The sequence below is a fragment of the Solanum stenotomum genome, chromosome 1, assembly GCF_019186545.1.
Source record: "Solanum stenotomum isolate F172 chromosome 1, ASM1918654v1, whole genome shotgun sequence".
Lineage (NCBI taxonomy): Eukaryota > Viridiplantae > Streptophyta > Magnoliopsida > Solanales > Solanaceae > Solanum > Solanum stenotomum.
Genome location: NC_064282.1, coordinates 100,559,543 through 100,571,988, shown reverse-complemented (window position 1 = coordinate 100,571,988; position 12,446 = coordinate 100,559,543). Strand labels below are relative to the sequence as shown.

Genomic DNA, 12,446 nt, shown 5'->3' with positions numbered 1-12,446 from the left:
TGTCATATTAACTTGATTAATTATGGGATTCAAAATTTATTATTTGGATTTATTTAATAATTTTTAATGTATATATTTAGAGTCCAAATTATTGAGTTCAGATGAACCTGTAAGTTATCAATTGTATTCACGTGTGTTTTAGATGAGTTTATATTATTTATATTGATTATGTAATGAATTTTTTAAATTATTATTAGTGTAATTTAATTTTGTTGTAGAAATTTGTTTAGTATTTATTCCAAATTTAGGATTATATAAACAATAAATGTTTGAGTTCATGAGTTTTGTCATATTCACTTGATTAATTATGGGATTCAAAATTTATTATTTGGATTTATTTAATAATATTTAATGAATATATAAGGTCAAAAATCAAAATTATTGAATTCAGACGAACCTGTAAATCATCGATTATATTCGTGTATGTTTTAAGATGAGTTTAAATTATATTATACTATTATGTAATGAGTTTTTATTATTTTTTAATGTAATTTAATTTGTATAGAAAATTGCTTAGTATTTTATTCCAAATTATCAATGAATAATATATATATATATATATATATTTAAAATTGATCTAATTGGATAACTATTATTTTGCAAGCAATTTGAAATCTTGGTATTCTGAGCAAGTTATTGTCAATCTAATTGATTTATTCAAACAAGCAAAACCTTCAAAAAATAAATAATTAAAATTGACTCTCCATCTTAAAAAGCATAACATGTCTAATACTAACAAACAAGAAATAAATTTATTGGATAAAAAATAACAATAATAATCCACTTATTGACTCTGTCCTTAGTGGTCTATCCTTAGTGCCTTGGTAGCTTGAATATCTTTGATTTTGGTCATCACATATATATACTATAGTTTAAGTTTATAGTGATGATATATCAAAAAAATTGACTTCATCTTCAAAGGTGTACTTGGTCTTTAAAATGAAATTTGAAGAGGTAAACATATTAAGTTTGGTAAAAGAAAATTGTGATTGGATAATTTATCAATTTTTATTAGAGGTCTTGCATATTTGAGTTTTGAGTATAGAAAATATCTTGTTAAATAGTGCTTGCCTTTTATATGAGTCTTATACAACAGATTAGTCGAAGTTCCAATTTGACAGTAAGAAATCAAGTGAGAAATTTAAAAAAAAAAGTCCTCATTTAAACAAAGAAATTAAGTTAATAGATAGCCTTTTCTGGCTCAATGAACATATTTGGGTGGAGCTTTCTCGATCAACTATTTGATTTATCATAACAAAAATATCTTTTACTCATTCCCTAAATTATTTGTAAATTTTTATTCTAGTCCTCATTATCACGAGAAGGATCAAAAGTGAATAGTTTAAATAATTAAAAATTAAATATAATTAATCAGATTAGTCATAAGGATTAAAATTTTAAATGTAATAAATACTCTCTCTGCCTCCATTTAGTTGTTATTATTTTCCTTTTTAGAGTCAAACGGCAAGAACTTTGACTAATATTTTACGATGTATTTTTTTAATCATATTGATATACAAAAAATTGCAATTTATAGTACTTTTCATATAGTTTTTGAATATCTATATTTTTAGTTTTAAAATATCAAATTAATGTAATTTAATTTAACTTTAAAAATTAGTCAGATTGACTTTCGAAAAGCTTAATATAACAACTAAAAGAAGACGGAGGGAGACTAAGGACCAAAAATACCATTACCTCAAATTTAAATCCCTAAAAATGGAAATTTTAAGAAACATAGTGATCCGAAGGGCCAAGTCAAATGCTCACATTAATGTAAATGATGACCTAAATAATTAATAATAATGACAATGATAATGTTAGGCAACCAACTTATATGAGATAATATGATTATAATATAGTATTAAAATAACTAGTACACTTGCCACATACCTTGCTAGACCTAGTAAAAACACATAACTTATTACTAATGTTTTTTTTTTATATATAATTTATATATAACATATAGCTATAAAATTCATAGTTATATATCTCGAAGCTAGAATACAACACTAAATAGGAATAATGATAGAATTTTTGTTGTTTAGAAATAATAGTAGTCTACTACTATATTTTTAGTACTATGAAATTTAATTACAAAAATTGAATTTTCGTGGGAAAATTTATTTCAAGGTGTAAATAACATGTTTAAATACTTTGAACGTGTACATGTCTCATAGAGAAAAACGAAGAAGAAGATGTGATTGAATCTTTTTGACATAGAAGAAGAAGGTTTTTTATTATCATTCATTTTGAAACGGAATGCCGGTAAAATATCTTAAAATTTACGTGTGAGGCTTAGTTTTGTGAGATTCATACTTTGAATATTTGACTATACATTCTAAATACGTCTAACATTCAAATTCAAGACTCGTTTAATAATTTCTATTAAAATTGTGTGTAAAATTTCTTTCACTTTTTAAAATACTGATTTTTGATGTTGTCAAAATTGAGTTGGTGATTTTGCCATTCCAATTTTAATCACCTACGAAACAAAATGCTAGACTAATTCAAATTAGTAACTCTACTAATTGATTTTTTCAGCTCTTTGATATTAAAGTTTTTCCTTTTTTATATATATTTATGTTAGAAGACAATTTTTCACTTTGCATACTTTTTCCCTTCCCCCCCCCCCCCCCCCCCCCCCCTTTTTTTTTATTTTTAAATCTATGCTATTTTTAATATTATTTTTTTCTTATGATCCATGACATCAATTTTTTCACTCAGTATCCGAAGTTCATATCAGAGCTTTCACTAAATTTGAATCGTGCTCTGTAGGATTATGAAGTGAATTTTTTCATAATTAAAACTCAAATTTGAGATCTATGATAAGAGTCGAACAATTCCATCACTACACCACAATCCATATTAGTTCTTGACATCATTTCACTTACTCACTATAATATTAAATACGAAAATGATAAACAATCGGGTAACTGTTAATTTGATAGAACGTATATCATACCACATAAAAATCAACAAAACAAGAAAAATTTTTTTATTTAAGACTAAAAATAATCATTATTTAATAAAAAGATTTTTAACTAANAATTTTTTCATAATTAAACTCAAATTTGAAATCTATGATAAGAGTCAACAGTTTCATCACTACACCACAATCCATATTAGTCCTTGACATCATTTCACTTACTCACTATAATATTAAATACGAAAATGATAAACAATCGGGTAACTGTTAATTTGATAGAACGTATATCATACCACATAAAAATCAACAAAACAAGAAAAATTTTTTTATTTAAGACTAAAAATAATCATTATTTAATAAAAAGATTTTTAACTAAAACGAGCTATGAATTCAATATATCCATAATCTTCCATTTTTGTTGACTTCTTCAAATTTTTTTCCCTTTCAATTTCATTTTGTCTATAAATATCATCTCCCTCTCTCTCAACCTCTTCACGTCTTTTCGCCCTGTTAGAATTCACCATTCTTAAATTTCTTCACTTTCTCTCTCTTCCTTCAATGGAGAAAATAGATTCTATCAATTTATACAAAACAGAGGAAGCAGAAGCAGAAGCAGAAGTAGAAGTTGAAGCAGAAGAAGGTATGATTTCCGACGAAAACGGTAACGAAAAAGGAAATTCCAATTCCGTTGATTCTGTTAATATTTTGAATTCCGATATTCACGCAGAGAATGAAGGAGGAGGAGCGGAAGATATTAATTCAGCTGTTTCTAGAATCATCGATGATTCAGTTAAGGAAAACGGCAACTTATTAGGTGTAATCAAGCCGCATAGCTTGTTGCCGCAACCGGAGGTACCTGCCGGAGTAGCGATTATTGTATCTCCAGGTGAATTGAACCGGTCTCAGTCCATGCCGGAGAGTTTTGACATGCCGGCGATCGGGAAATTCTTTCGTGAGAAGAGTAATAGTTTATCGTCGGCGATAACGAAGCGGTTGTCGTCGATGAGGGATCAGTTTGATGATGAGAAAGTGGTGATGAAATCGGAATCGAAGCAGGTGACGGAGTTTGACCTCTCTGGAATGAAAGTGATTGTGAACTTAAAACCTCCGGTGAAGAAGCTGCCCGGAAGAGTGAGTTTCTTCTCGAGATCTAATTGCAGGGATTGCACCGCTGTGAGGTTGTTTCTGCACAAGGAAAACCTAAACTACGTGGAAATTAACGTCGATGTGTATCCTAAAAGAGAGAAGGAACTAATTGAGAGGACCGGAAGTGCTCATGTGCCGCAGATATTTCTGAATGAGAAGTTGTTAGGTGGATTGGTGGTGTTGAACTCGCTACGGAATAGCGGGATGTTGGAGAAGAAATTTGCGGAAATGTTGGCCGGAAAATGCCCGGAGGATGCACCGGCACCACCGGTTTACGGTTTTGACGACGATTACGAGGAGCAAAACGACGAAATGGTAGAAATTGTGAGAGTATTGAGGCAAAAGCTTCCAATACAGGACAGAATCACGAGGATGAAAATAGTAAAAAATTGCTTCTCCGGCGGAGAGCTTGTGGAGGTTTTGATCCACCACTTGGACTGCGGCAGAAAAAAGGTATGCTTCTCGCTTCTTTCTCATTAATACTAGATTAGATTATAGAGTATTAATTCAATATTGCAATAATCGAATTTAGATATTTAAAAAAATTTGTCTAAAATTATCCGCATACATAATAAAAAATACATCTTAAAATATGAATGACCAAAGGATTAGTGTTCGTTATTCAAAATGAAATTATAGGCACCTAACGTTCACAACAAATTGTATTATTATCTACTAATCTTAATCGGAGACGCAAGCACGCAAATGAACGCTAATTTTTTACTGTAGAGCTGACGTTTGATAAGATTCTACAGTATTTTAGGATTTGGAGGTATTTTGGGAACCTATCGTGTGCAGGTATTAATGGAAATTTTTATATCCACCTTATTATATACTATATTATAATTATAGTATTATAAGTACTATATTTTAAAAGTATTGTTCACTTAGCCCCAAAAGAATAATAAGATGGTACGGTGTGCAAGGGTCAACTCAGCTAATTTCTATGTTTGAGTAAAAAATAATTTGGTTTTCGTCTTTCGATATAAAATTTTAAGTGTTTGGTAACACGTAGGCACAAATAATAATTTTATAATAAGAAGTAACAAATTATTTTAGGCAAAGAAAAATAGTTTGACCTTTTAAATGCATGTAGTTGCGCAGTGGTGCCAAACAATGTTCGACATAGAAATTTTTGCGACAAGATATTCCTTATTTACAAAATGAAAGATCCGTATCATACATATTGTCCAATAAATTTGAGACAGATGAATAATTTACAGCATAAATGGAAGTATACTCCTAATAACTTATTAATGATATGACTTTAGATAGGAGAATATATACGTCAACGATTAGAGAGCACAAGGTTAGTAGATAGTTTTACGGTATGATTTTCCTTATCAATGGTATTGGTATTTTTTCACTCTTACTTTATTATTATTACTTGTTATTTTTTTTGCTTCAATTATCATATTATTTGTTGGTGCTACTTGGAATTCTATCCTTCTTTTTATTTTGTTATGCTTTATTTTAAGTCGAGTGTCTATCCGAAATGACCTCTCTATCCTCATAAGGTAAAAGTAAGGCTGCGCACACGCAACCATCATTTAACTCCACTTATGGAGTTTTGGATAGATTTTTGCTGTTGTTGTATAAATGGTAGTGCAAATAGTCAATTTAATTTTGAACCCTTTCAATGTATATTTTGCCCCAACTAGTTCAAATTCATGCTATGAAGTCCTATTTTAAAACACTCTTTATTAAAAATGATTTCATTTTCGAGGCCTAAATCAAAGATCTCTTTTACCCCACAACTGTTTGTGATTTTTTAAATTAAGTCATACTATGTACTAGTAGCATGAAATGGGTTTAAAGTAGATAGGCCATAGTACAGGCTTTGGTCACCGTCAAATGAATAAAGTCAAGCAGTTTCTACCCGAACCACACGTCTAGCTTGGCCTCACTTAGAACTAGGAAAAGCTCCGCTATCCAACGGTCCCGTCAATCTCGTGCGCTGATAATGAGTATATTACCCACAGTCCCACACGCTTTTGAAATTAGTGCAATCAATTGACTTGGAAATTATTAATGTAAGTCATTATGTTTCTTGGGTCAATTTGACAAGTTATTTGGAAATTGTACACTTTAAGCATTAGCATTAGCCTCGTCATTATCATAGATGCGTGAATTGGTCTTTTCTCCCACGTGCTGAAAGTTAGTCACTGTTTCATTTCTTCATAAAAATAAAATACCCCCTTGAATTATTTGATCTTTTAATAGGAATATTGGATCTTGTATTTATTTTTCTCCTTATGATTGGAAAGGAGAGGAAATGATGAGAAGGGAGGGTTAAAAGAAAATCAACGTGAAACAAATAGAAGATTTTTTTCTCTTAAGATACTTTCTTTTGCTACTATATATTATGCTCTATTATTCAAATTCAATCCATTCACTGGGGTCCGAGAGATGAATAAAGTTTTTCGTCCTTTCCTTTTTTCCATAAAAGTGACAACCTTTTACGTATCAAAAAAGAAAAAAGTGACAAATTTACCAATCGTTATTGTAAAAATGAAATATAGATGGCTAGTAGAAGCCTAAAGGTCAATGAACATGGAAGGAAATATAGATGGCTAGTAGCTAAATGGTTTAGTGGAGGTGCACACAATCGTTATTGTAAAAATGAACTAGACATTTTTCTTTGTTCTCATTTATTGTTTGCTTCAACTACAATCTTTCTTCCATGATCTCCAGTAAAGGAACTTTCTGGTAGCTTGATATTATTTCAGTTCAGTTGAGGCACGCGCAAGTTAGTCCCAATAATATCATTTATTAAAAAGGAATGAATTTTTTCTCATGACATTTATTGTACCATTTCTGCTTCAAGTTCAATTGTCCCTATATGATCTTCAGTAGAGTAACTTTCTTGTGGATTAATTGGATTGGCCTGAATTTCTGATTGTTAGTGGAACTAATTCTGGAGTTTTAGCATCTGCGTAGCATGGCCTTGAATCCAGTCTGCATGAGTTACTCATTACCTGTAATTTGTTGAAAATAGAAAAGAAAAGGGTAGCACAATCTTTTGGTATTTCAAACTTTTTTTTAACTAACATAAAAGTTATTTCAGGTTCAATCATAGCATAGTGCTTAAATAAGTATAGCAATGTGGAAACTAGGAAGCATAGTGCAAAATGAATTCTAAACGCTTATAACGTTAGATATTGAGAAGTGTGCATACAACACTACCATTGTTTTGCGACGACTTCATCAATTAGCAGAAAGCCATTGATTTTTAAGGATCATTAACATATTTATCTATGATACGGCATGGACTTATATTTCAAAGTAATAACTATTTGGTATCTAACACAGGCTGTGGAAAGTGGGAAGAACCTGGCGAGAAGGCATTTTATTCACCAAGTCTTTGGGTAAGAACCTGAAAAGCATTTTATGACTGCTGCACTGTCCATCAGTGTAAATTTGATTCTATTGACAACATGTTTTTACTCTACTGTTTATGCCAGAGAAAATGAATTTGAAGATGGAAAACACTTCTATAGATTCCTTGAACATGAGCCTTTCGTTCCCAAATGCTATAATTTTCGAGGATCCACAAATGACAATGAACCCAAGGATGTTGCTGTGCTAGGTCAAAGGCTTGGCAAAATAATGTCTGCATTACTTGAGTCTTACGCCTCTGATGATCGGCATCATCTTGATTATATAGGCATCAGCAATAGTGAAGAATTTCGGAGGTACCTACATTTTGCTCTTTTTTTTTTGTCAGAAACTGTTAAGTGACTTGTGCTTTCAGTAGGAATCTCCATCTTAGATTTCTTTGATAAAAAATTCTGTAGTAACTTCAGCTGCAGCTCATTTTTCTATTTTGGTTTCTCTTCTCTGTCAGCAAACATGTTGCAGATGATATCTTTTCATTTGCTAGTCTTTTCTTTCCTTGCTTCATAATCCTAGAAAGAACTTTCAGGTAGCTTGCCAAATATTTTTTTTATCCTTCATGTAATCCTTTGGTTGAATAGGACATCTGTTACTCCTGTTGACTACAGGATTTTTGACCTTTTGTTTAATCCTTTGCTTTTCCCCTCTCTGTATAGTTATTGTTATACAGTTCCCAGAGAAAGATTTTAAGAGGCAATTTTAAAGGAGAAAGTGGTTTCTGTTATGAGTAAATAGTGTAAATGACATTAGCTGCAGCATATAACTAAAGATATCTGAGTAAAGCAGCAATATAATTCAAGCAAATAGGATGCAATGGATGCCAAAGGATCATACCAGAAAGAGGATGAAGAACAATTTCTAATCCTGCCCACACTCAACTGGAGATATACTTAGGTGCCTTAGCTTCAAATGTCTCCTCCCACACCATGTGCAATTAGATGGAATCTCAACCTCCCAGAAATCTTTTCTCCTGGTAGTATAGTGAGGATTCATTTCATTCACAGTATGTATGTATCTCTTCATATCATTGACCAAAAGATATCTCAAATTGCAGCATACCATATCTTCAATTCTGACGCAATCCTTCCATAAGCTAATAGCTTCCCAACTGAAACCTTATAATCACTGTGCTTCATCTGTAGCTCACCATACAAAAGCATTTAAGTATTCTCTCAACCCAGTGCACCGCCTTTATAAAAGGACTGGAAAGCTTGCCCTAGGAGTTTGTACAAAAAGCATTTAAGTATTCCCATGTCTGTTAGCTGTTAATCGTACCTGTCAGCACACGTGAGCGGCTTATTTTCCTGCCTGGTTTCTACTATAAAAACTTCCTGCATTAAGACCGGTCAGCTTAATAGAGAACTTGGCAGTCTAAAAAGAGGTTTAATCTACTTAAACAAATAAAGATGAAATCTATAAGCAGCCTATTGCCCTATGCTGGAAATAGGAACTTTGGACTTAAAAAGTATACAAAGGCCCTTCTTATTACTTAATTCCAGTGCATATTCACAACCATCCCATAGATAGTTCATTACTGAACTTGTATTAGAAGACGTTACCAGCAACACCCCTATCTTTAAAATAGCATACTGGTTCAAAGTAAGAGGAGATGAAATCATCTGCTGGAATATCTTAATCTTTACTTCTTCATACGTTGTTATAAGTGAGTTTGTACCTCCGATATAACCTAATTAGTCAGGTTTGCATCATGCTGAAATCAAACTCTTAGTTCATTCATAATCAACTTCCTATGGGTAGTAGCAGAATATCTTTTGACAGACAGACACCTAATACATCTCTATGCATTTGACCGGAAAGAAAAAGCTAATCCATCTCTTTTCTTTAGTAGGTTTCACAGTCCATTTCCTTAATTAAACACTATTCAAGACCTTTATCTAAGACAGTGGGTTTGTATGATATCTAATCTTTCTGTTGTCTCATAAATGCAGATATACAAATCTGATTCAGGATCTCCACAGGGTGAACCTCCTAAATCTTTCAGCAGACGAGAAGCTAGCCTTCTTTCTGAATTTGTATAATGCTATGGCCATTCATGCCGTGATCAGGATTGGTCATCCTGGGGGCATGATCGATAGGAGAGCGTTTTTCTCCGAGTTCCAGTACATAGTTGGTGGTTATTCCTATTCCCTATCAGGGCTTAAAGATGGCATACTTAGAAGCAACAGAAGAGCTCCTTTTACTCTGATGAGACCCTTCCCTAGCGGAGACAGGCGTCTGGAGGTAAATATCCCTCCCTTGTATCTTATTTTTATTTAACTACTGTTGCAACTGTTTAATTGAATTTTTTTTATTCTAAACATGTATGCTGTTTCAGTCACTATTCACTCGAGGTTTTGATAGACACCATGGAGTCAATTTGAGCATTTTGCTCAATACTTCTTTATATTCGTTATTCCCCATTCACTTTACTAACAATTTCTATTAGACAATTTAGTCACAATGCTTTAAATTTAGCAGCTCAAGTTACAGCCTTATGTCAGTTTAAGTAGGCATTTGAATGATACTTTAGTTAAAACAAAAAATAGAGTTGTTGACGATGAAGTTAAAAGAAAGCTGTCAGAGTTCGTTATGTTGGGACATGAACTTCACTAGGAAAAAAAAAATATATGTGAAAGTTGAAGATTTGTGAGTGAAAACCAGTACTGCAGTATTTCACTTAAAACTAAAATACTGATGTTTAGGAGCTTCATACTGTTTCACTCTCCCTCGGGATCCCACTGTAAAATCTTAAATGTCATACTTCCCATGTGCAGATGGCATTTCAGAAAGTTAATCCGTTAATCCATTTTGGACTGTGCAATGCAACAAGATCAAGTCCAGCAGTAAGATTTTTCACACCTCAAAATGTCGAGTCTGAACTAAGATATGCTGCAAGAGAGTATTTCCAGAGGGATGATGCAATGCAAGTTGATTTGGCCAAGAGAACTGTCTACCTCAATCGAATGATCAAGTGGTAAATTTCTTTTAAATGTATTGTTTTTCATCCATAACATTTAAGAAAAAAGATATGCTCCTTTAACCTCAAACACTTGTGCTTGGTGGCCTAAACTCCTTCATCCTTTACTATAGAGGGTCTCCGATTCGAGCCCTGAGAATGAAATCAGTCAATCACCTTATAAATTTGGTTTTATGCTTGACAAAACAACTTCTCTACGCCATAAAGGTGGGGGCTAGGGTCTGCATACATCCTACTCTCCCCAAACCCCACTTATGGGATCCTATCGGATGTGTTGTTGTTGCTTGGCAAACTAGTTCAAGAGTCGGTATACTCAGCCTCGCTACCATTCCTAATGTATCCAACATATTCACTTTGCAGGTACAATACTGATTTTGGACAGGAAAAGGAAATACTGAAGTGGATTACAGGTTACTTAGATGCAACTAAAGCAGGTCTTTTGACACATGTTATGGGTGATGGTGGACCTGTTAATGTTGTTTATTCTAGTTTTGATTGGTCTCCAAATGCTTGATCAAAATTGTTTGCAGCTACTAAATAGGGGAGCACACTTCACTTCATTTTATTTTTCTTATACCCCTCTCATTGTTTTAGTATCAATATCTCACAAAGATAGGGCATTGTTGATTGATTGTCCACATTGTAGGCTAGTTAAAAATTTGTGTATAGCAAGAGCTTGTTAATGAATTGCAGGTTTGGAATGTGTTCTTCTTTCTATAGACGGTGCATTACTCGTAACGATCAGAGGTTTTGAGATAGACCCTAGAGTCCAAGTGCTTCAAGTTGAGAATAGCGTACATGACTTCACTACTAAAAATATGTCAAAAATTAATCTCAAAAGAGGCCGGAATAAATAGACCATCGAAGGTGGATCTTTTTAGCGCCAAAAATCAATAAAATGCAAATCGACCTTTGGATGGAAGGAAAGTTTGTATCTGTTGTCATATGTGATAAGAGTGTTCACTTAAACTTAAAAATAAGTTCTATAGAATGGTTAGATTAATTTTGTTGTAGGCAGAGGCGGACCTAGGATTTTCGTTTTGGGGTTCGAAAAATAAAAGTATAAACGTGTAAATAAGCCTTTAGAAATGGAAACCTTGAATTCTTTTGGGTTTAAAACCAAACTTTTAGCACATTTTTTAAAGTAAAAAAAAAACTGAAAAAAACAGAACTGAAAAGTAAAATGCTTTCATTGGGATATGAACCGATGACATACAACTTAATTTCATGGGTACTTACCATTGCACCATCAATTTCTCTTTGTTATTGAGGGGGATCAAAATTTATATATCTACAGAAATACAAAAAATTTACCTTATATATACCGTGTAATTTTTTGACGAGGGGGTTCGGGTGAACCCTTGGATACCACGTGGGTCCGCCCCTAATTGTAGGGGGCTAAATGTTGGCCAGTCAAGAACTATCACCTTTAAAAGATGATTGTAGCAGAAATGAGGTAGCTTAGATTGGATGCGTGGACGTATTAGGAGAGACAAAATTAGGAATGAAGATATAAGGGGTAGGGTAAGGGTGACTTTGTTGCGGATAAAATATAGAAGACAAGACTAAAATGGTTTGAGTATCCGAAAGAGATCGAGGAGCACAAATACCCTAGTGAGAAGGTGTGAGAGATTGACAATGATATGTCTAAGAAAAAGTAGAGGTGGATCGACAAAAAATTTCTATGTTTGAACACCTTTGCTTCCTTGCCGATATTACTCGAATATGAAACTTCTAATTAATGACAAAGAATTATTTACCACTCTATTATAATCTCTTTTGATATACAACCTTATTAATTAAAGGTGGATAAACCGTCATCTATTAAACTGGGTTGATTTTTTTGTACTTCCTACCTCTGAAATTATTTATCGTAATTTTAAAAATAATTATATTTAATTTATAAAATAGTTAAATATCTCTTATTTTTTTCTAAAAAAATATGTAAATAAAAAATACGACAAATATTTTAAAACAATGGAAAAGGTAGATCATAAA

The 12,446-nt window shown here is 32.5% G+C and overlaps 1 protein-coding gene across 3 annotated transcripts; it reads left to right on the top strand.

The window, feature by feature from the left end:
- Positions 1-3,433: 3,433 nt before the first annotated feature.
- On the top strand, positions 3,434-11,142 carry LOC125850125 (uncharacterized). 3 transcript variants are annotated; one of them, XM_049530034.1, is made up of 7 exons: positions 3,434-3,569; positions 3,657-4,528; positions 7,388-7,443; positions 7,540-7,770; positions 9,421-9,712; positions 10,246-10,445; positions 10,809-11,142. In XM_049530034.1, the coding sequence occupies exons 1-7, from the start codon at positions 3,488-3,490 to the stop codon at positions 10,960-10,962; spliced, it is 1,887 nt and encodes a 628-aa protein (XP_049385991.1). In that variant the 5' UTR covers positions 3,434-3,487; the 3' UTR covers positions 10,963-11,142. The 3 variants fall into 3 exon arrangements, with proteins under 3 accessions (XP_049385991.1, XP_049385978.1, XP_049385983.1); XM_049530026.1 differs by having other exon boundaries at positions 3,450-3,590; XM_049530021.1 differs by having other exon boundaries at positions 3,435-4,528.
- The last annotated feature ends 1,304 nt before the right edge of the window (positions 11,143-12,446 follow it).